This window comes from Gopherus evgoodei, chromosome 8 (assembly GCF_007399415.2).
Source record: "Gopherus evgoodei ecotype Sinaloan lineage chromosome 8, rGopEvg1_v1.p, whole genome shotgun sequence".
Lineage (NCBI taxonomy): Eukaryota > Metazoa > Chordata > Testudines > Testudinidae > Gopherus > Gopherus evgoodei.
In genome coordinates, this window is record NC_044329.1 from 35,450,728 (window position 1) to 35,476,674 (window position 25,947).

The 25,947-nt window shown below is 41.2% G+C and overlaps 1 protein-coding gene across 1 annotated transcript in view; it reads right to left on the minus strand.

The window, feature by feature from the left end:
- Nucleotides 1-25,947, minus strand: part of SIL1 (SIL1 nucleotide exchange factor) — a 202,471-nt gene that overhangs the window by 156,260 nt on the left and 20,264 nt on the right. Inside the window, 2 exon segments of the mRNA XM_030572036.1 lie at nucleotides 17,656-17,791; nucleotides 22,724-22,838. Coding sequence (XP_030427896.1) covers nucleotides 17,656-17,791; nucleotides 22,724-22,828 — 241 coding nt within the window. The 5' untranslated portion in view covers nucleotides 22,829-22,838.

Here is a 25,947-nt window from a genome sequence, read left to right on the forward strand (position 1 = left end):
ATACCTGAGCAAGGACAGCAGGATTTGGCACGTGACCTGTAAAAACATTCACATATCAAATGAAGAGAGAGTGGAAATGAGCATACTAGCTGCTAATCAGAAAATTTTGATTCTTGAATTGTCCCTAAACCTATTGTGCATCTCAGCATTGGACTTGCACAACTAACTGAATACTTATGGGCACAATTTCACATTTTTCATGTGCCAATATTTGATTTACATGTGTAACAGGTGTGTACACACAAATTTTGCATGCACAGCACAGATGCAAATCTTTGACTTTTAGCCTCTAAAACTGTAACATTAATAATCCCCCTATTTGCAATTGCTGCTCTGAAGTCAGAAATATACCTGCCCCCTGCTTCTGAATGGAATGGAGGGTTAAAGAAAGTATCGCATCCCTGTGCTACTAAGAATTCTGTACTCAAAGCAGAACTAAATCATCATAATGGCCAGTAACCTCCCCTGGGAAGGAAATCCTTTCAGAAGATATATCAATATTTTGTGTAATTTTAGAATGTATCCAGGACAATTTATAGTGCCAATAATGTCAAGAGCTCTGCCACAGAGGCAGAGCTACTACATCATCAGATGCCCCCCATCCTGAATCAAAGGTCAAGCAAAGCATAAGGTGTCCTTATACTTCAGGTTCTGTCACAAAATATATCTTCCCTCAGTGTGTGTTCTAACTGCTTTCACTACTCCAGAACTGGATAAATATCAGTGGTGTCATATGGACAAAAACAGCAAGTGCTTTAGAAACCTTCCGACAGAAAAGTGCTGTACAAGTGCAAGGTATCATTTAGGACAAGTGCTGAATAATGCAATGCTGGAAAAGTTATAGGGCCAGGTGATGTCAATCAGTATAGCTCTACTGGAATTGAAGGAGCTACAGCAATCCATACTAGCCAAGAATCTGGCATATAGATTTTAACTCTCTCTCAACAAATCAAACAGTGCAAGTAAAATATAAGTGACCCCAGTACAGAGGCAATAATGTTACACTGCAGAACACATTTTTATTGATGAGAGTGAAATGCATGTAAATTTTATTAATGAAAAGTACACCTGAACCATTAAGTTCAAGGAAACAATTTTCTCCTTACAGCCTGGTTCAACTCTGAAAAGTAACTGTGGGAAAATGGCACCTTATCATTCCGAAGATTTTTTTCCCTACACGCACTTTGAATCAGCTCTGGGGAAGTGGGCTGAGATCTATTTTGTCTTATAGATTATCAACAGAATTATTAACTAAGTTCCAATTACAAGGCCAAATTCTGATCTTAGTTTCAACTGCATTACTCCACTGCACACCACAGGTTTACACAGGTGTAAGTGATGGTACAATTTTCCACGAGCCCAGACTGACTGAGTCTTGCATCAGCTTGTTATACAAGAACAGCGCTTTGGTACTGAAGGAATTTCCAGCACCTGAACACAATAGGTGCCTGCTTAGGACCTTGATTCTCCAGTAACTAGAAAGTTCACAGCATTGATAAAGAATCTGCCCAGAAAATTCCTTAGAAGCCAAATTGGTCTCAGCATCAATAAAGTTTCAGCACCAGAAGGCTCAATCTCTCAGTCAGCATTCTTTATGTCTAGGACTCCTTAAAGCCCATTGCAGATTGTGGAGCATGGCTGTTATGCCTCTTTAGCACAGACTTCTTTGGTCCCTGATTCATCCATATCTTGCTTCTCAAGCTGAAAATATCCTATTCCGTCCCACTCACAGTGGGAAGTGCTGATCTGAGGACAGACCTGTGACTGGGCTCATGAGTTCTCCTCATTGAAGAAAGCATAGAGCCTCTGCTGCCAACTGAGCAGTGATCAGAGAATAGGCTTCCTCCAGTCAGGACAAACAGCAGGAACACACATCTGCCTCTGGGGACATAAAACTCATGCTGCCCTCTTAGCTGCATTTTTCGAGGCCTGTCCAGGCCTGGCTTTGAGTATACAGAAAAGTTTCTTCTGTATATTTTTTAGGTTTTTCAGCACAAATGGCCTCATATCAACACATAAAATGCTTTTTTATCCCCTCTTTATCTTGAGTCTTAACCTGTTATTATTAACCCACTTAGTATAGCTGTACTTCAGAATGATGAACTGCTACAGGGTTCTTGTGGATGCATTCCCATATCAAATTAACTATAATGCTTCAGGTAGTCCTCTCACTGGTATTCAACACTGCACTGTTTTATATCTGAATTGACCAGTCTGATTACTTATGTGCTCTCCACTGTTGCGGGATTATATAGCTAGATGTCTCTCCTCTGTTTAAATGCTGACACACCCCAAGTGTACTAATTTGTGATGCATGCTCATGTAGTTCACAGTCTCTAAGTCCACTACACCCTGTCGTCTGTGCTTCCATATGGTCTTGTCAGGAGATTCTGGATGTCCCTGCCCCCCAGGCAGACGAGAACTTTGTCTACACTAGCTATTAACAGCGCTTCAACTTTCTCACTCAGAGGTGTGAAAAAACACCCCCGAGCGCAGCAAGTTGCAGCGCTGTAAATCACTAGTGTAAACAGTGCCCCAGCGTTACGTCCCTTGTTGAGGTGGCCCAGCACTGTGCCACAACCACACAAGGCACATTAAAGCGCTGCCACTGCAGCACTTTACTGTTGCCAGTGTAGACTAGCTCTTAGTCTCATCTTTCCAGTAGTCACTGGAATGTCAAGATCTAGCAGAGCAGATGCAGAAGGGGTACTTCCTGCAGACATGCCAGTGCTGCACTGAAGAGCAGTGACAGAATTAAAAAAGCTCAAAAAACAAAACCAACACTCCGGTAATGCTCCCACTACATGCACAGATTATGAGACGCTTCCTGAGAAGCAGCAAAGAAACCTGGTATATGTTGGTCAGTTTAACCACGGCCCACAATGACACAGACATACCCTTTGGAAACCACACAGGCAAAAATAGACACTGACCGGAAGTATATTTCTTGAGACAGCCAAAATCTCTTTATATGCACAAACAGCCAGCTAGCAATTCAGGTGGAAATGCCACTAGAGACCTAGTCAGAGAGCCAGAGTGACAACGCTGCTCATCCATTAAGCATGATTTTGGGTATATCTAAGCAGCAGCTAGATACCTACAGCTGATCCATGCCAGCTGACTCAGCTCACAGGGCTTGAATTGTGAGGCTGTTTCATTGCTGTGTAGACTTAGAGGCTCAGGCTCCAGACGGAGTCCTGGGACCATCCCACCTCGCAGAGTCCTAGAGCCGCACTCCAGCCCGAGCCTGGAACTTTCCACAGCAATGAAACAGCCTCACAGCCCGAGCCACAGGTCAGCCATAGATATTTCTTTGCTGTGTAGACATACCCTTAGGGTCCAGAATAAAAAAACTGACATTAGCAGATTAGCACAAGCTAAACACTTATGGTCATAACGAGCTACTTAACTATAAAATGGCTTAACAGTAAAAGATAAGGGAGTTTGGGATACCCCTTCAACACCAATATTGCTGCAGAGAGTCCTTGCACCTGCAATCAGTCATGACAAGAAAAGTACTGAGCCATAAAGCCCTTACTCAACCCCATTTCAGAACGTTTGGTGCCACAAGACTGTACTTATGGGGCCCAAATGAGCAGTGCTCTCCAGAAGGCGCTCAAGGCTCAACAGCATCAGCAGTTGCATCCTGTAAGTGGAAACATGCAAAAGCCACCTCAAAGAATACTAGAGGGATACAGACCGAGCCATTGTCACACAGCAATTTATGTGCATCCTAAAACACCCTGCAATAAAATTAGAAATCAATAGCAAATAGCAGAAAACCTCGACTATGCACTGTCTACAAAAAAACATTTGTACCATTGACTTTAAAAGTGCCTAATCAAGGACGCTTTCAAGGGACGCTGAGAGAGTGAAGCAAGCTGCTTGAATTGAAGATATCCCCCCTACTTTTTTTTAAAAAGAAAAGAAAACATGAATAATAGATTTTCAATGCAAAAAGAAAAATTGAAATCCACACCAAGTTCTCCTGGTAATAACAGCTTTCTGAAAAAGCCCAACTATTAATGTAACAGGGACATCCATCAATCAAACTCAAACAAAGTATTTTCAGAGCTAAAAATGAAGCAGGCAAACATCTGCTTTTTGCAAGTGATGCACTTAAAGCAAAGAACGTGATAAATTATTGCAAGCCTAGGTTTGAACTAATCATCTTCCCCTCTGGATGATCAAACTGCGTGAGTGAGAGTGTGAGGGAAGCCATCCCAATCCACATATTGCCATAGTACTGTAATTTGTGCTCAACCGATTGCAGGGAAGAGACAGAGACGTACAGGCACAGTTTTGTTTATAAATGGAGGAATACTTGAAAAATTCCTCAGTCACTCTCAGGATCTACCTAACACTGGATAAGCATATGAGAAGATGATAGCAGGTTGCGATTTTAATGGTCCATTAAACAAGAGTGTCTCAACTTTTAAGAACTGGTTCTCATTACTAAAGTTAAAGGTGTTCACATTAATACCTTCCCACCCTCCACCCTCTCTGAACGATTCTAAGTCCCTGCTTACATTAAAAGTAATATCAGGACAATATTAAGCAAGATAAGGCGAATATAAACTTTTACCCTTTTTGTTTTAGTTTCTTCCTCTCTCTGAAGGACTTTACATTTATTAAAGTCAATTCTCCCCTTGTTGTCTGCAATCATCTCTCACTGCTCTGATCTCTGTAGACCCTTTTCAGTTCAGTTCCTTTCTCCTAGATGTGTGCTCTCCCCTCTGATTCTGGTGTTGTCAGCAAATTTGAGGACAACTGAGGGCTTGGCTACACTGGAGAGTTGCAGCGCTGGTGGTGGGTTTACAGTGCTGCAACTTACTCACCGTCCACACTTGCAAGGCACATACAGCATTGCATCTCCCTGGCTGCAGCGCTGGCTGTACTCCTGCTCTGCCTGGGGTATAACAATTGCAGCGCTGGTGATGCAGCACTGCTCCGCCAGTGTGGCCACCAAAAGAGCTGTAATTGGCCTCCAGAGGTATCCCAGGGCTTGGCTACACTGGAGAGTTGCAGCGCTGGTGGTGGGTTTACAGCGCTGCAACTCCCTGGCTGCAGCGCTGGCTGTACACCTGGTCTGCTTGGGGTATAATGCTTGCAGCGCTGGTAATGCAGCGCTGCTCATCAAGTGTGGCCACCAAAAGCGCTGTTATTGGCCTCCAGGGTATTAGGAGGTATCCCAGAATTCCTGTCCACAACAAACCAGAAGAGTGGCTGAACTCCGAGCTCCCGGAGCTACTTATCTAAAAAACAAACACAGCTGCTCTTTGCTCCAGCGAGCGAGCTGAGGCAGGGGAATTGCTTTGGAATGTTCACAGCTGTTTGCTTGAGGAGAGAGGGGAGTCGCGTTGAGCAGCTGCTTATGTGGTCTGAAGGCTATTTAGGAGTGCATAATTTGCATTTAGTGAATAAGAGAGGGGTGGGGGAAGGGCTCGAAACTTTTAAAATGATTGAACATTGGTGCTGTGTATCTTCCAGTCCTTAGAACTTGCAAGGCAGGGAGCTGACACAGTATCAGCTCCAAAAATCCACTCTCTCTGTCTCCCCCAAGCTCCCTGTCACACTCCACCCCACCCCCCTCTTTTGAAAAGCACGTTGCAGCCACTTGAACGCTGGGATAGCTGATCACAATGCACCACTCCCAACAGTGCTGCAAATGCTGCAAATGTGGCCACACTGCAGCGCTGGTAGCTGTCAGTGAGGCCACACTGCAGCGCTTTCCCTACACAGCTGTATGAAGACAGCTGTAACTCCCAGCGCTGTACAACTAACTGCAAGTGTAGCCATACCCCCAGAATGCCTGCTCAGCCACTCCCAACAGCGCTGCAAATGCTGCAAATGTGGCCACACTGCAGCGCTTTCCCTACACAGCTGTACGAAGACAACTGTAACTCCCAGGGCTATACAGCTGCAAGTGTAGCCATATGGGCCTCCACAAGTAGTAAATTAACTACTTCCTATTACACATTCCATGATCCGTGTAGTATAGTCAGAGAGTGCTGATTTCTATTCATGCTGGACAGGATTCTGCGATACGAGACTTTAAACATGAATAGGGGAAGACTGCTGCCGAGTCTGCCAACAAGTTGCTAGACTCTAAAGTAAACTTAACCAGTCAGTGGAGATCTCGGTTAGGTTGCTGTGGTCTGTTACCCTACTAGTCTATAGGCAATCACTCTACCACATAAGCAAAACAAAGTCTTCCTTTGGCCAGTCACTAGGAGCTATGCTAAGTTCCTCTCAAATGGTGCTAGAATTTGGATACAAGTCTGTATGATCAAGATACTGTTCGGCCTATTTAGATATCACATTGGTCTTTTTGGGTGTGAATACAAAAACTCTCACCTTCTCCCCTACTTAAACTAGCAGCATTTTTTCCTTTCAAAAAATGGCTTTAGCTTGAGACAGCAAGTTTGTAAGGAAAAAGTTTCACAAAAAGACCCAGACATACACTGTATGAATGCATAAGCATATGAACTGAGTCCCAGACAGCAGCCCTGAAAATCTCTGCAGGAAAAACATTTCCCTAGCAAACTGAGGAAGCTGCTTTGGATATGGCTCAATATGATCTAAAGACTTCAACTACTGTGGCACTCCCAAGGTCACAACAAGCTCTGCATACCATTTTTTCTGCACAGAAAGACAGCTCTCTCTCACCCCTGAATTTATCCACATAAGCCACAGGTAGTTTTTGAGATGGACGGATGGGCTTGCTTTCATCTAATTAAAGAAATGAAAACTCAACATCTGGACCATAACAAACAAAATGTTTTAACTTTAAGCTGTAGTATGCATGTATGTATGTATGTATACATACATACTAAGGAATGACAAAAAATGACTAACCATTTGAAAGCATGGAAATGAACAATTAAAGAAAGGAAAATACACACTGAGCTATCACACATTTTTTTCAATAAATGCACATTTTAACTGCTATGTCACTGACATGAACCAAATATACTAGGGCTGTCGATTAATCACATTTAACTCACGCGATTAACTCAAAAAAATTAATCACAATTAATTGCACTGTTAAACAATAGAAAATCCAAAAAATATTTAATACATTTCAATAGGTATTTTTTTTTTACATTTTCAAATATGTTGTTTTCTGTTACACAGAATACAAAGTGTACAGTGCTCATTTTATATTTTTATTACAAATATTTGCACTGTAAAATGATAAAAAATAGAATTTTTCAATTCTCCTCATACAAATACTGTAGTGCAATCTCTAGCATGAAAGTGTAACTTACAAATGTAGATTTTTGTTACATAACTGCACTCAAAAACAATGTAAAACTTCACAGCCTACAAGTCCACTCAGTCTTACTTCTTGTTCAGCCAATCACTAAGACAAGCAAGTTTGCTTACATTTACGGGAGATACCATTGCCTGCTTCTTATTTACAATGTTACCTGAAAGTGAGAACAGCCGTACGCATGGCACTGTTGTAAGATACGTGCCAGATGCACTGAAGATTCATATGTCCCTTCATGCTTCCATGCTGATGATGTTCGTTAAAAAAATAGTGCGTTAATTAAATTTGTGACTGAACTCCTTGGGGGAGAATTTTATGTCCTCTGCTCTATTTTACCCACATTCTGGCATACATTTCATGTTATAGCAGTTTCTGATGAGGACCCAGCACGTTGTTTGATTTATGGACATTGTCACTGCAGATTTGACAAAACGCAAAGAAGATGCCAATGTGAGATTTCTAAAATAGCTATAGCACTCAACCCAAGGTTTAAGAATCTGAAGCGCCATCCAAAATCTGAGAGGGACGAGGTGTGGAGCATGTTTGCAGAAGTCTTAAAAAAGAAACACTCCGATGCGGAAACTACAGAACCCGAACAATCCAAAAAAAACCCCCAAAAAACAAAAACAAAAAATACACCAACCTTCTGCTGGTGGCATCTGACTCAGACGAAGAAAATGAAAATGTATAAGTCTGATCCACTTTGGATTGTTTTTGAGCATGGATTCATATTCTCGGGAATGGTGGTTGAGGCATGAAGGGACACATGAATCTTTAGCGTATCTGGCATATAACTATTTTGCGACGCCGGTTACAACAGTGCCATGCAAATGTCTGTTCTCACTTTCAGGTGACATTGTAAACCAGAAGCGGGCAGCATTATCTCTTGCCAATGTAACCAAACTTATTGTCTGAGCGATTGGCTGAAGTAGGACTGTGTGGACTTGTAGGCTTTAAAGTTTTACATTGTTTTATTTCTGAATGTCGGTGGGGAGAGGGTTGTACATAATAATTCGACATTTGTAAATTCAACTTTCATGATAAAGAGATTGTACTACAGTACTTGTATCAGGTGAACTGAAATATACTATTTCTTTTGTTTTTTAAAGTGCAAATATTTGTTTTAAAAAATAAATGGAAAGTGAGCACTGTACACTTTGTGTTCTGTGTTGTAACTGAAATCAACATACATCTCTACCCCGATATAATGCGACCCGATATAACACAAATTCAGATATAATAGAGTAAAGCAGTGCTCCGGGGGGGGCGGGGCTGCACATTCTGGTGGATCAAAGCAAGTTCGATATAACACGGTTTCACCTATAAAGCGGTTTAAGATTTTTTGGCTCCCGAGGACAGCATTATATCAAGGCGGAGGTGTATTTGAAAATGTAGAAAACATCCAAAAATATTTAAATAAATGGTGTTCTATTATTGCTTAATCGCGCGATTAACTATGATTAATCCTTTTAATTGCTTCGCAGCCCTAAAATAGACATGTGAAGAATTCTGATACTAGAAACATTAGACTCTAATTTCAGTCTTCGACTGAAAATTTTTAAATATCCAAAAAAGTGAAGTGATGCAAACATTAAGGATCTTGTTCTACTGAATGACATAAATCCACACCATGTAGAGGTTAAGCATAGGAGTTTATTACACACAGCACAGATTTTTTATGGGCGGGGGAAAGTGACGGCGTAGGCAGTTTTACACCCCGGGATAGGCTTTGCAGCAAGACAAGATAAGCATCATTAGCCAATGGTTAAAAGGTTACATAATGTCTTTGGCCATGGTTTTAAGTTAGCAAGTTAACATTTAATTAATACTTTGATAAAATATTATTAGTATAAAATATATATGTTGAATTTTGATTTGGGGTTTATAGGAATGCAGCAACTTTGATTGTTTAACAGGTATGTTTCTAGGGGTTAAAGCAAAGATAAACAGTAAAAGTACATGGTACTACAGATTTATTTATTTATGTTTTAAGGCAGGGCATTGGTCCCTGGGAAGGGAGGTGGAAGGATGCCATATCTTATACTGACATGTGCCAACTTTTTGTAAACTCAAGTTGGATTTGTGGAAGAACGTTTCTTTGCAAAAGAGACTAACACAATAACAACAGGGATTTTTTGTTTAATTTGAAACATAATTATTCAGTTATTGCTTTAACATCTGACATTTCTACTGACCAAGCATATTTTTAGCAAAAGCGGCAAAGAATCCTGTGGCACCTTATAGACTAACAGACGTTTTGGAACATGAGCTTTCGCGGATGAATACCCACTTCGTCAGATGCATGTAGTGGAAATTTCCAGGGGCAGGTATATATATGCAAGCAAGCTAGAGATAACGAGGTTAGTTCAATCAGGGAGGATGAGGCCCTGATCTGGCAATTGAGATGTGAAAACCAAGGGAGGAGAAACTAGTTCTGTAGTTGGCAAGCCATTCACAGTCTTTGTTTAATCCTGAGCTGATGGTGTCAAATTTGCAGATGAACTGAAGCTCAGCAGTTTCTCCTTGAAGTCTGGTCCTGAAGTTTTTTTGCTTCATCATCTGGACCCATGGGAAGGAGACTCTGGAAAAATTCCACCATGATTTCAACAGCTTCCACCCTTCCATACCAACCGCTATGCCTACCTTCATGCCTCCAGCTTCCATCCTGGGCACATCACACGATCCATTCTCTACAGCCGAGCACTGAGGTACAACCGCATCTGCTCTAACCCCTCAGACAGAGACCAACACCTACAAAATCTCTACCAAGCATTCTCAAAACTACAATACCCGCATGAGGAAATAAGGAAACAGAACAACAGAGCCAGACGTGTACCCAGAAGCCTCCTACTGCAAGACAAACCCAAGAAAGAAACCAACAGGACTCCACTGGCCATCACATACAATCCCCAGCTAAAACCCCTTCAATGCATCATCAGGGATCTATAACCCATCCTGGACAATGACCTCGCACTTTCACAGGTCTTGGGTGGCAGCCCAGTCCTCGCCCACAGACAACCTGCCAACCTGAAATATATTCTCACCAGTAACTGCACACTGCACCATAGTAACTCTAGCCCAGGAACCAATCCATGCAACAAACCTCAATGCCAACTCTGCCCACATATCTACACCAGTGACACCATCACAGGACCTAACCAGATCAGCCACACCATCAGCGTTTCATTCACCTGCACGTCCACCAATGTAATACACGCCATCATATGCCAGCAATGCCCCTCTGCTATGTACATCGGCCAAACTGGACAGTCTCTATGGAAAAGGATAAACGGACACAAATCAGATATTAGGAATGGCAATATACAACAACCTGTAGGAGAACACTTCAACTTCCCTGGCCATACTATAGCAGACCTGCAGCAAAAGAACTTCAGGACTAGACTTCAAAGAGAAACTGCTGAGCTTCAGTTCATCTGCAAATTTGACACCATCAGCTCAGGATTAAACAAAGACTGTGAATGGCTTGCCAACTACAGAACCAGTTTCTCCTCCCTTGGTTTTCACACCTCATCTGCCAGAACAGGGCCTCATCCTCCCTGATTGAACTAACCTCGTTATCTCTAGCTTGCTTGCATATATATACACCTGCCCCTGGAAATTTCCACTACATGTATCTGATGAAGTGGGTATTCACCCATGAAAGCTCATGCTCCAAAACGTCTGTTAGTCTATAAAGTGCCACAGGATCCTTTGCTGCTTTTACAGATCCAGACTAACATGGCTACCCCTCTGATACTTGACACCACGCAAGGCATTTTTAGCAAAGGCAATGTTATTTTGTTAACATCAGCCTTTTTTTTAGCTGATTACTATTTGCTAGGCCTTTGGTCTCCTGACCAAACTCTGGACTTTGGGTCTGGAAAAGAGAACTTAAGAACAGCTGTACCGGGTCAGACCAAAGGTCAATCTAGCCCAGTATCTGTCTACTGACAGTGGCCAATGGCAGGTGCCCCAGAGGGAGTGAAGCTAACAGGCAATGATCAAGTGATCTCTCTCCTGCCATCCATCTCCATCCTCTGATGAACAGAGGCTAGGGACACCATTCTTTACCTTTCCTGCCTAAAAGAGCTGGCACAATCCATATACCAGGTTGTTATATAAAATGCACATGCATTTTAACCATTCATCTACCTATTAGGAAACCTACTGAATAAAGTTGAAGCCTAAAGGGAACACACACACAGAGGTAGGGACGCACCAGCTGTAGAATCACACAGAGTCTGCAAACAGTTCTCTATGAGAAAACTCAGCTAGGAAATCACCCAGCACTCAAGTGCAGCTCCCCTCTGGAAAGTACACCCAAAATAATATTGTCTTGTGCTGTAGAGAAATCTATACAACGCAAACTCAAACTTGCTCCCATGTTCAATGCAGAGAAAGATATGCACAACTTATTCTCCCCACGCCCCCAGTTAGAAATTGCACAAACTGGGTTTTACAGAAACAAGTTTATTAACTATAAAAGGCAGATTTTAAGTGGTTATAAGGGATAGCAAACAGAACAAGGCAGATTACTAAGCAAATAAAACAAAATACGCATACTACGTTTACGATCTTAAAGAGACTGGTTTCAGGAAGTAGTTTCTCACCCTAAATGTTGTTTTAGGCAAGTTAGAGAGTTTCTGTAGCTTAGAGTTCCAGGTATTTCTCTTTACAGACTAGATTCCTCCATCTCAGTCTGGACTCAGCCCTTGCCTTTCCTACAACTCAGTTCCTTTGTCTCTTCAGATACTTTCAGCACTCTTTCTTCCTGGACAAAATGACAATGGAGAAGAGTCCTGTTTTCCCTACTCCCCAGCCTTACATAGAATTTACATAAGGCGGGAAGCCTTTGTTTTCAGCAGAAAAGCAACAGCAGCGTCCAAGGTGGCAGTTCTTACCAGGTGATGTTATCACCTTACCTTGCAGTGTCAAAGCAGCCATGAAACCAGATGAATTTGCAATGTCTACAGGATGGGATCCACTTCTTCGAAGACTCATTGTCTTTTTCCTAATGGCCCATTAAGGCTGACTGCTGATTGTCTGGTGGGCGTCTCCAAGTATAGCCGCAGTTGTAATTGTTACATAGTCAATATTCCTAACTTCAGAGACAGAGATGATACATGCATACAAATTGGATAAGCACAATCAGTAAATTATAACTTTTCCAATGATATCTTACATGAGCCATCTTGCCTAAAATATATCTTAATTATGCCATATTCATATCATAACCATATTTCTATAGAGCGTCACGTCACAATCCCATCTTATTTTATCTTCACAGCAATGTATTCACTAGGAAACTCTCTCTTTCTAACCGTAGCAAATGTGAAAGCTGATCAATACTGCGAGCGGCTTATGAGCCTTGATTTCCAAACATCAATACGAATTTACCTCACTCAACATATCTAGGCTGAAGGAAACAAGTGGTTAAAGGACTGAAATAATAAAAACTGATAATTCTTCTGAAGGGGAATGTAAACACAGTCCAGAGTTGTTAAGCAGCAAGAGAGAAAGGATCTGTGATTATTTCTAAAGGTGCAGAAAATCTGTTTCTTCAGATTACCCAAGATCTCCAAAGTATGAAACTTTGCCCTCTGAAGTAAAAGAGAAGAACACTGATGATATTGGTGATCTTGCAAGTGAGACCATTTCTATGCCATCAATGTCATAAAAACACAACCACAATGACAGTCATTGTTTCAGGCCTTCTAACCAGCTCTCCAGTATCAGCCTCATTCAGCAATAGCCTCTGTCTCGGATACTCCAAAAATGGTAAAAAAAAAAAAATAAAAAAAAAATCAATCTTTGTTTATGCCATTAACACAATAAAAGGTAAAGACTTGCACGCGATAAGAAAGTTACAGCCTTCTTTTATGCTAACATCATCATCTTCAAAGTAGCATAAAGTGATCCATTTAAAGAAATGACTGAAGCTCTTCACCTCAGATATACTCCTCATGACAGCTTTTAACTCACAGATCCACTAGTAGATGTTAAAAGTGAATATGGAAAGGAAAAATGAAAGGAAGACCTGAAAGAATTAATACTGACATTAATAGAATAATGTTAGCTGACTCTGAGAAACGAATAAGTAAAGACTACAAGCATCCATACAGGAAATTGTGTGTATCTACTCATTAAGTCACAGAATTTGGTGGCCAGGTTACAGAAGACAGCATCCAAGAACACAGACAGAAGTATGGCAAGGATATAGTCACCATTTGCCCAGAAAACAAAAATAAAGTGAAAAGATCAGAGATCTCACATGCAAGTCTCTTAAACTTCTAATTTATGGGTGTCCAGCACACTAAACTTAATTGAGGAAGCAGCAATGTCCCTAGCAGAGTGTTAACCTATTTTACTGGGATTTCAGAAACTTTTCTGCAGCCATTATCAGCCTCATAATTTGTTGACAGAAATGGAAGATTGATGCTCCAGCTTCCCAATGACACTTGATGGAACAGAAGTCTCAGGATAACCGTCTCTCTACATTTACATTCAGCTACCCGAAGCACACTGAAGTTTGCCCTCAGCACAAGAAGGACTTGTATAAAATGTGTGCTGTATTTTGATCAAACAAGGGACTGACTCTAGAGAGAGGTACTAAATTTAAAAAGCAACTGCAGAAAATTTGAGGGATTTAACAGATTACAGCCTAACACTGTCACACGGTCTCAGCAGAAATCCAGTTTGATCTAATTATCAACAATGAACTGGAATCACACAAGGACAAAATTGAAAAACAATTCCGAGAAACACTGGCATCTTTCAATTATTTAGTCAACATGACTGACCCCAAGTACAAGAGTCACAGGCTGAGATCAGCACAGAAGACGATGACATGCTAATATGGCTGATGAAACAATCACAAATCCCTTCTTTCTTCCCTAGTATTTAAAGATCCAGATTTCTAATCAAAATGTTTGTTTGTCAAGGACATTCTGTCACTGTTTATTTAATCAAAATGATGGAAGACTGGAAGTAAATTCACAGAGAAAAGGACAGCACAATGCAGAACTCTGACCATTCTTAAAAGACTGGATTTCTGTATAGCCATCTTAGCACCAACTGAGCATGTCTTTAGCAAGGTTAAAATTCAATAATAGGATAGGTGTTGGAAAAACAAATAAATTGGTAAAACTGAATCAGAATCTAAGGGTTGACACAAAAGAGCAGTGCTGCTAGTCAGACTCACAACTTGACTACATTCTGTTTTACTTGCAGAAGTACAAGCTTTTCATTTTAGACAGGGTGTGTATTTTTTAAGTTTGAGGAATAAATATGCTAAAAGTGGACCACACAGTACATATTAAGTGTTTCATTTCAGAAAAACGTTAAGGATAGAGGAGGTGTTGGGGATGGATGTTAATGGATCTTTTCAGGTTGGGGAAGTCACAGTAACCCTAATGCTTTTTTATAAGGTTCAACACCAAAGGCACATGCTCATCTGCAAAGTGAGGCTCTACATGGACAAAACTCAAAGAGCAATCACTGGTTAAGCTATTTACAACTGTATCCTGAAATTCCTTCCCTAAGACCAGCAGTGAATGCTGATGAGCTCCCCACTTTATTAAACTATTTACTTTGTTTTCATAATTTGAAGCTGCTAAAAAATAAAGCATAACAAAATGCCCAAGCAACAAGAACAGCAATGACTATTTATAACAACTGCAAATATATAAATATTTTACTTCAACAAAAGGTGGTGATCTGCCAGTTTGAATACTGAGTAGGGACACAACAAGACTTCCATACATAATGGTGCAAAAACTGAATACACACACACACACACATATACACACATGCATGTATACGCACACTGCAGCTTTGTGAAGTTTAAGGGATTTCTGAAGACATTTATTTTATAGAAAGATTTACATATGGGAAAATTGTTCAGCTATAGCAGGCTGAAACCTCAAGAACATCTGAAAGACGTTAACTATTCTTTCGACAAAAACATTGAGTATTGATGCAGCTCTTAAAATTAAAAAACCCTATAAAATTAATTAACACTTACTACACCCTTGTGAGGCGGGAAAGCATTTTCCCCAATGTACATGTGTGGAAACTGAGGCACAGAGAGGTTAAATAAATCCAAGACCACAGTGGGAGGCTTGCTATTTCCGCCAATAAACCAAAATGTCTATGTGTTAACTGAGGGCCTGTCCCCCTCAAAACACATCTTCTGTGCCTATTATATGAGATCTTGTAGTGAAGTCAAAATGCTGGATGTGTGCCATCTCAGTCAATCCATACCCAATGGCAAACATCAGGTTATAACTCCAACTGCAGAATCAAGCAGAGGAGACACTGAACTGGGAGGGAGAAAAGTTTACATAAAAATATCTCTAAGAACTGCAGAAGGAATTTGGATTAAGTTTCCTTTTGGATGGTTTCTCTCTGAAGTCTGCCCCAGTGCTCACATTTTTCTTGAAATCATTTGAAAACACGGTATGTCTATAACAAGGAATACAAACGCACTTATACTGTGTTGTGTTGGTCCTTTTCATGAGCCAATCCAGTGAAATTTATCCTATGGAGATCATGGAAAGTGGTTGCTCTCACTTTGGACTGTTCTGCATTTGAGAGAGGAATGACATGACAATTTTATGCAGAGGTGCCCAGCATATACTACAGTGGGGATCTCTAAGTACTGTCCAGCTGGCAAACGTAACCTAACAGACACGTTCTTTCCCCTGTAACAGCATGAGGAGGATGAAGCTGTTCAACAGCAATTTTCTATTAAGAACATAAGAACAGCCATACTGGGTCAGACCAAAAGTCCATCTAGCCCAGTATCCTGTCATCCAATGGTGGCCAATGCCAGGTGCCCTAGAGGGAATGAACAGAACAGGTAATCATTAAGTGATCCATCTCCTGTCGCCCATTCCCAGGTTCTGGGAAACAGAGGCTAGGGAGACCATCCCTGCCCATCCTGGTTAATAGCCATTGATGGACCAATCCTTCATGAACTTATCTAGTTCTTTTTTGAACCCCGTTATAGACTTGGCCTGCACAACATCCTCTGGCAAGGAGTTCCGCAGGTTGACTGTGTGTTGTGTGGAAAAATACTTCCTTTTGTTTGTTTTAAACCTGCTACCTATTACTTTCATTTGGTGACCCCTAGTTCTTGTGTTATTGCTTGTGAACTCAGTTGGCCACCTGTTCTATCATGGAATACAGGAGCACAAATCAAATATTATGCCTGCAGGCATTTATGCTGCATACTTGCAAATACATGTATATACAAACTGGTGGGATCCTCAGGCTCTTGGGAAGCTGACAACCAAGTCCTCCGTGTCGTGTATTTTGGCCATCCCTACTCTGAGGAGTCTAGTCTCCACTTGGTGGATATGCATAGCCATCATTAACATTAACCGCATATGAAAGAAGGGGAGACTAGATTCCTGAAATAATAAGCATGAGAATCTTTACATGAGGTAGTCCACCTTTCATTTTCTTTATCATAAAGCATTTAAGAAGTCTGAAATATAACATAGTTTCAAAGATTAAGTGTGGGGCAGAAACACAGATTCTAACCATAGTCACAGAGATTATAGCCAAGCTATGAAGGGCATCCAGCACAAAAATAGATTCATTTGTATTTTTATTCTCTGTAGGAGTCCAGTGACTATTGCAGGTTTGCTAGCTATGTCCCATAAGTCTTTCGGCAGCCGCTGATTCTATTGGTGCTTCTGTGCAATGGCCAAGAATCTTACATTCTGTGACAATGCCAGCAACCCAGAAGAGCCAAACTAAATACTGGGGTATAATCTTTTAAAAGTTTGATATTAAAGTCACACACACTAAGCCAGAATTAAGAAGCATACTTTTGAGGAATATGTAATCTTTAGATTTAAAGGAATAAAATTAGACTTGAAACAGCTAAGGATTAGAAAGCTTTCCTCTTTTAAAAACTGCACAATATTACACTTACTACTCTTAATAGCAAGTTTGCCATCGAGCAATATTTAATCAACCCAAGAGGCCACAGCAGACCAGAACAGCATGTGCCAAACATATAAAATCCGTCTTTTGATAGACAGAGAGAAAAAGAAAGTGCTTCTGAGCTAGTAATGGAGGCACATCATCTACCATTTGACTGACAGAAAGCTCAGTTAGTTGTAAAGTCCTGGAGGTGCACTAGCAGCAGTTCTTGAGACTGACAATGATCACACATCATCAGATCTGTTGGTAGTCTTGTTTCCTTTCACTGAGGCAGAAAGCTGTTCTTCCCACACCAGACACCTCTTTGTTTAAACACCAAAAAATGCAGTCGGATTTGATGGTTATTTTTAGTTTCTACGATGTTTCTGTCAGTGATGTCAGATGTAGTTTCAAAAGGACACAATAATTCACCATCAATGTGTTACCTGGACGGACCGTTTGCCACTGATATGTTGGGTAAAACACTTCTAAGTCTTCAGGATCAAGATCATCCTCTGCTACTGATTCCTTGCCATTCTCTTCTTTTAAGTCACTTTCTTCTGTTTTTGTTAGGGCAAACTCCTGTTGGATACACAAGATATAGCTCATTAGTAACTGCACCTGGGTTATGTAGTGTCAGTGGAGAACACATTCCTCAGGTTACAAAATTTTCCCCTCTCTAGCAAGTTTCTTTTTGGACACCTGAGATTCTTTCTACATGGATTAAAAATATGTTATTAAAGATTAAACTAGCATAACTGTTATGACATTTATGTTGAACAAAGCAGTGCATCTTATTTCCTATTCTAGTGCAGGTTGCAAGCTTCAAGTGAGGGTTAAAAGAGCCAGATCTATATTATAGCCCAAGCTGGTAGCACTGCCCATTACGAAGGTTGTGTGACACTTCCCATCATAAAGACGCTGTTTTCAGTAGCTTATAACTTTGCCAAACTAACTGTTCAGCCGAAAGTTTCCATGCTGTGTTTCTGCCTCAGACTGAATGTTTTTTGGCAAACATCAGCCAAAACTGTATGGCCATTTCCAAGACCAAGGATAGGGGAAAATATGTTGTTTTGTCCATGTTACAAAATTCTGGCAACCTCTTCTTTGAGAAGTTTCTAGGGCCCCCATGCTTTGGAGCAGGGATTGACATTTGGCAAAGGGGTGCCGTTGAGTCAAGAATGTGCCTTTGACTGTCCCTTTGAAAATCCACCCATATTTCACCAGTTCTAATCCTCTGGAGGAAAAAAAAAATCACAGTTTCCATCCACACTGAGCATTCTCCACCCCGGTGCTGAGCAGGACTTGCCCTGCAATTGCAACTCTGGTCTGCTACATGCAAGGATCTGGACCAGGAGTCTGTCTTTCCTATGCTCCCAACGCTCCCATCCCACCCCCCACCACTGGGCCCAAACAGTGTGGTGAAGGGAGCTGCCTGATTTGAATGCAGATCAGAAAAGAGCCAGACTAGGGAGGGGAGGGAGTAGATTTGGTCAAGCAGCCGGGAAGGAGAAGGAGAGTGTGACTGTGAGCCAGGAAGCAGAGACTGGGACTGGATGGGGAAGAGGACTAAGACTGGGGCAGAGGGTGACTGGGGCTGGGACAGGGATTCCAGACGGGAAAGGTTAGGACTTGCTGGACAAAGAGATTGGGACTGGAATGAGAAGCCTGAGGACTGGAGGCTCAGATTAGGGGTAGATTGGCTACGTGAGGAGAATGGGTCTGAGTGAGGACCTGGGGTGGGGAAGAGACAGGAATGGGACAGGGCAGAAGGAGTCAAGTTTGGAGGGAATTGGCGGAAGAGTCTATGCCCACTAGAACACACTCCCTTTCAGAGCATGGAATGGAACTCAAGATTCCCGAGTCCAAACTTTCCTCTGCTGTCACCAAATATCTTTGAAACCAACTGACAAAATCCTCCTTTTGTCCTCATCATATAAGATGACAGTCTACTACAGCTACTTGTTATCATTGTAATCACAAGCAGCACAGTTCTGTGCAGTGGATATAAAGGTTTCAATCCTGCTGATAAACTATGTAGGTGTCAAGATGATGCTGCATGATGAAATTTGTTTCTTCATTTTGCTTTTTAAAAAAACCTAGGAAATCACACACACAAACTTAAAAAGAACCTTTCATTAAGGTTGCAAAATCAAGCACTCAGAAGTCAGGTAGTGTCAGAATTATGGTTGTCTACACCTTACAAAATAGGAAATGCCAGAGTTAAGGCACAGACAACCTTAAGTCTGGCATTCCCCTAACTTTTGAGTGCTTGACTTTGCAACCTTATTCTTATTTTAACATAGGGCTGGAGGGTTGCGCACAGCTGTGCACGTGTATTTATATTCTTTGGGATATTCAGAGGGAAGGACAATTCCATAACAAAAATGAATCACATTGAAAGGAATGGCTATTTTGTAACAACGCAGAGACAGTCTCAGTTTTAGAACCTCTCCATCCCTTTTGCACCTCTTTTTAAACTGGATTTTATTTGTAGCATTTACATTATATTAAGAGCTAAGTAGTTATATCTTGAATAAGGTGGTGATCGGATCACTATCTACAGATATCTGAAGTGTGTGAATATCCAGACTAATGGATGACAAACAGGAAAAGCTTCCAATCAATGAGATCTATTAGTGTGTGGAACAGTCTCCCAAAGAAAGTAGTGGAAGCCCCATTACTTCAGGCATTTAAAACTGCACTAGACAAAAAAACATTTAAGAATATGCTGTAAGTAACAATCTTGAACTGGAAGGAGATGAGACAGTGAATCAGATGTGACCCAATATGTCTCTTCATCTCAGATTTCATAGGAATTGTCATAATGGACCAGACCAGTGCTACATCTGTCCGTGGCCACTTCCAGACACTTCAGAGGAAGGTACAAAAATCTATCAGTGGACAATTTGGAATAACCTGCCTGTAAAGGGAGTTTCTTCCTAATCCCTCTCAAACAGTTTGGCCCATTCCTCAAAACAATAGGCTTTGCAGTTGTTACTCTTCTAATAAATATTTTTAAAACAAAACAAAATTAAATGGCTAACTGAAAATTCTGGACCAAATTCTTCATTCACCTCTTCCACCAACTTCAATGGAAGTTGTGTATGCATATTTAATAGAAGAATTTGGATTGTTTGCATTTAAATGTATGTTACACAGTTTCTAAGAAACGTTTCTGAATGTGGGAAATATCAGTCTGTAGTTCTGTGCAAGACATGTGCAGTTAAAAACAATGGTGATAATATATCATAATGATTGAAAAGTTACAAAACATTTTTATTTTAAATGTCAAAAGGACAAATTTGAGAAGTATAGGAAAACTAGAGCTTAATTCATACTTTTCCTTAGTGCATGATGAGAGGATTAGAATTGTTAAGATTATGACAAATGGTTAAAGCTTAGTTACAGTCATAAACATAAGTAGTCAGCTTCTATTGATGAAAGTGAGAGTTAACATTTTCTGAGCCAAGATTCAACAAAGCTAATATAAATGAGCCAACCGTTATTACTTTGCTTATTTATGTTGTTAGATTATTATCCAAGAGGGATTTAATGATACACAGTCCCATAATACATTCATCAACATGCCTCTTAATTTTATATCTGTTGAAACACATAATGGAGACAGCTGATGTTTACGAATGGTCTTCGTTCAATATGAGTGCTGCAAATCTAAATGTACTGTAAGGGGTAACAGTACGTGTCTTTCTTCATTTAAACAGTTGCTTCAGCTGTTTGGCCTGTGATCACTTTATAACTCTCCCATTTTCACTAACAGTCTAAATACCATTAACATTTGCTGTGGTAATGAAAATTGGCAATTGCACAAAACAAGTTTATCATTATATTTTCTACTTACATAAAGTACATCATCATTAACCGTAACTACTTTTGTTTTCCTTAGAGATTCAAAAGGGTAGAAACCAAAACAGGTTCTACAAAGAAAGATGGACATTTCCTTAAAACCAGAGACAATGTTAAATTGGAATTAAAATTGAGATTATTCCCAGTCCAGGAGATTAGACACACTCCATATTGGGTTACCTGTGCCCCATCCTTCCTTAAGACTAGTAGTGGCAGAGACCACCTACATGAGCTCTTCTGGGCTGGCAGGCGGTCCCCGTTACCACCCCCATGGCAGGCTGAGGCCTTGCCTCTCCTCAAGCCACCACTACCTGTCTGCAGATAGGCTGAGATCTGTCACTGAAAGGGAAGGGACTGAGTCCTTCCTGAGCAAAGGACTCTGTATGGTGGGAGCCTTGCAAAGCCATGATAATGCAGTGGTAATGAGGGTCATTCCCATCTCAAAACATGTCTACACTACACACTAAGCCTGAGCTCTGACTCAGGTCAGCAAGCACACAGGGCCCTGGTCCTAGAGCCCTGGTAAGGGTGTGGGTCACAGTCCTGAGTTCCGCTGTGACTCGGGTCCTAGCCCTGTCATTCTGCAGTGTGGATACAAGTCAAGCCACATACTTTAGTCACAAGGACTGCAGAGTTCAGTATGGACGTATTAACACAGCTGAGACACCCAGGTCCAGCAACTGTAAACCCAGATTTACAATGCACTGCAGACATTCAAGCATGGGCTTCGAAACATGGAGTCCAATACACTGGGTGACACAGACACAGGCTTAATGTGCAGTGTAGACATACCTTCAGTGTCCTCTGCTGGACTGTTGTTGTCAAGGGTCCCAAAGAAGTGGATTTCAGAGCCCATGAAGATGACTGGGGCAGCTCGGACCTCTCTGAGCTAGTGTGTCATGCTGTCTGCAAATGCTGGTAGGTGACACTGCATTGGTTATCCTCAGGGACACGTATTCAAGCTTTCCTTTGCAACCAAGAAAACTAGATACATTTTTTTTAAATGAAAGCTGAAGTTATGTCCCCAAACTTTGGTATCTTATTTTCTGGTTGTTCAGCTTTGCACCCTTACATAGATGCTGAATACACACAGCTCCCATTCATTCAACTGAAGTCTGAAAAATCAGGGTCAAGGTGTCTCAAGTTAGGCATCCAAAAAAAACAAAGGGCCCAAAATCATATGCTGCTTTTGAAAATGTGGGTATAAGTGACTTGCCCACAGTAACCAGAAACAGCTGGGAACAGAAGACTCTTGACTTCCATCTCCTGCTCTCACCACTAGACCACACACTTAGCTTCAGTTTTTGTCCTAATGAAATTAAAGTTTTAGTTGCAGCTGCTTAAACAAAACAAGGTGCATGTGACAAAATGTGAATGTTGCCTGAATCACGTTTCCTTTTCCATGTCCTCTTTATTGCTCAGCATCAGGCGATCTAGATAGGCTTACTTAAAACTTTTTTGAAATTTTATACCATAAAACATTTTAAAAAGAGGCAGAATACTGCAAAGATGAGAGGTGATGCACTGCCATACATAATTTCAGGAGAAATAAATAAGGCTATGCTCACCCCACCAGTACCAAGTAATTCAAATGATTCAAACAACCTTTTATAGCCATCTATCACTCTTAGATTAGAGGATACTTACTGGAATTCTGTCACTTAAGCATGAACAGAAGCACACTGCAGAAAGCAGCAAAACCAGCAAATTCAGTTTAGAGGCAATGGACAAGAGTCCAATGCAATGAGACATTGCAGTCAGTCTAGAATTGAAAGAAACAAAACAATTATATGATATGTTAATACACATTCTTCACAGTTTTCAACATCTACTATACCACATTCTGCAGTTGAGTATTATATTTATTAGACATACAAGGGGGGGAGGTAATATTTTTTTATTGGACAAACTTCTGTTGGCAAGAGAGACATGCTTTCAAGCTATATAGACTTGGACCTGAAGAAGAGCTCTGGTAGCAAATTTAGGGCCTGTTTTGGGGCCTTTTCACATCCCAGGGCTTTTTCACATTACCTCATGCTAACAAAAACATAGCTGGGACCAATATTCGACCACTCCAAATGAAGATGCACCTTTCTGTGAAGTATCATGATATAATCTGCAAGTAAAATCCCACAGCCCTTACTCCACAGAAGTCAACAAGAGTTTTGCCTGAATTAGCACTGCAGATTTGGTCCTTTTTTATTTCCTGTGGCAACTCCAAAGAAGTGACTGAGGAGCTCACGTGCAGTTCAAGACTGAGGCATTTCAACCACAAGGCGGGGTATGGAAACAAGGCTTTCCATGGTCATCACCACTGTCTCAAAATGAGAGACTGAAACCTTTGGCGCCAGTTCATCCGAGTCAAATGGGGAAGGTTCAGATTCCTGCTGAAACCCATAACCCAGCCCGAACATGAATAATAATAAATAAAACAGGAGTAAGCCAGATTTTCAGAAGGGAGGCAAGTGAGACACTGTTCCCTTAGCCAATGCTTCAGTTTCTGAACTAGGCCACTAATATGCATTACATAGGGCTATGATTTAGTGACAGAGTTTGTGGAAGTCACAAAATCTGTAACTTCCAGCGACCTCTGAGACTTCAGCCTGCAGTGGTTGGTAGCTGCAGAATCCCCTGCACCCCCATGGGCACAGGGAGCTGTGGGGTAACCCTGCTGCCTCTGGCGGCCTCTGGAACTCCCAGCTACCAGGGGTGGGGGGGGAATCCCCAAGCTCCTGACCACTGGCGGAACCAAACTCCAGGCCGCCATGGAAGAATCCCCAAGCTCCCGGCTGCCACAGGTTCCAGGAGCTGCGGGCAGCAGAGTACCCTGCAGGCCCCAGCTGCTGCAGGAAGCTCCTAGCCCCTGTAAAGCTGCCCGCTTCAGGCAGCTGTCACAGATATTTTTAGTAAAAGTCACGGACAGGTCATGGCTTCCATTAATTTTTCTTTTTTGCCCATGACTTTTACTAAAAATAACCTTGACAAAATCTTAACCTTAACGATACACTATGACCAATGCCACTAGCTTCTCATCTGGGACACAGAGTGCAGCACTATTGTGGCCTAATTCCATCAATTACTTGGGAGACACTGTTGCGTGATTTCAGACAATGCCATCTGCTTCTCAGAGGAACGGGCTGAAAGATACAAATGCTGACCAAAAATCACATATAATTTTTCCCCTTCCACAATTCTTACAGCAATTTCTCTTCGTCATACAGGAAACAGATTTTGTTTCTGTTATAAAACAGAAGACACAACTGAACACAGAAAAATTAATTTATCCCAAAAACAAAAACTGAAAATCTGATAAGCAGCAGCAGCAGCAAGAAGTTCCCCAAAGCAGTGACTGAGAACTTACAGCTCACTAAAAATAAGACTCAAATGTACTGATAAGACTGGTGACAAATCAAAATACAGTTCTCTAAAGGCTACAAGATTGTGCCTGCCTGGAATGCTGCATGCCCCAAAACACTTAACATCTTCTGTAGGTTACAGTTAAGCAGGAAGAGTTGGATGTTAAATGCAAGGGGATATGTTCATAGAGAGAAGCATCAGTATCTTGCCACCTTGTTACAGGATAGAAATATTCAGATGCAGTGAGACATTTTCAGACAAAATTTTAAAAGAATAAAAAGCATGTGTGTGTGTATTTGCAAAACAAAACAGAAAATTTTCCCGTCCACAAACATGGCTGTGTTTAAGACTTCATAAAGTTGTTGCATTTTTAAAACCTTTCAGCTGTTAAATTTGCTTTGTTTCATATCTCTTGTAACAGGTGAAAATGGAAAGATGTGGATCTATATATGGTTCTGAACAGATGATACGATTTGTAATAATAAACATGTTTTACAATATACAAAATTAAGGAAATTTGCACTGGTGTAATTACCAGTGTAAATTTCCCTAACACAGAAAGGGCCTTTGTTTTAAATTATCCTCTACCTTTTCTCATAGAAAAGTAGGTGCTTAAGAGGCTTACAGACACCCAGACCCAGAAATCCTTTTGTTCCCAAGAAGCAAGTGCTCATGTCACATGCAATGTTTTCAGTGGTGTGGCTCATTACCAACTGTGAGTTTCCACTACAAGAAAGTTCTGTCCAAGAGCTTCTGAAAACCTCATCTGTATTGGTGGCTACAATAACAGTGCTTCCATTATGCTCTCTATTAGCAGAGACATTTTACTGTTTCTAGCTGTGCATCTGTAAATGCTGCACAGCTCAGCGAGTGCAGCCAGGAGAGACCTAGGTGACACAATTCAAAGGAACTCAGTAACAAGAACATATTTCATGAATTCTTACTGCGGCTGGGTATGCGTCATTCTTTTGTGTTTTAACTCTAAATATGCAGTGTGTATTATGTGTCTCCAGAAACTCTATCAGAAACATTATCTGAATTTTGATCAGCTATGCTGTAAGAGCACATAGCCCTGACTTCTCTTGTGCCCTTGTCATAGCATTAAAGGCCAGAAGGGACCGTCCTGATCATCTAATCTGATCTCCTGCACATTGCAGCCCACAGAACCTCACCCACCCACTCCTATAATAGACCCAAAACCTCTGGCTAAGTTACTGAAGTCCTCAAATCATAATTTAAATACTTCAAGTTACAGAGAATCCACCATTTACACTAGTTTAGTGCAAGTGACCCATGCCCCATGGCTGCAGAGGAAGGTGAAAAACCCACAGGGTCTCTGCCAATCTGACTGGGGGAAATTTCTTCCTGACCTCAAATATGGCAATTAGCTAGACCCTGAGCATGTGAGCAAGACCCACCAGCTGGACACCTCTACTCTATGTTGCAGCCAACAGAAATGTCAGAAAGAATAGTAGTCCTAACTCCGTTCTCAACTAAAGATCAAGGAAGTAATA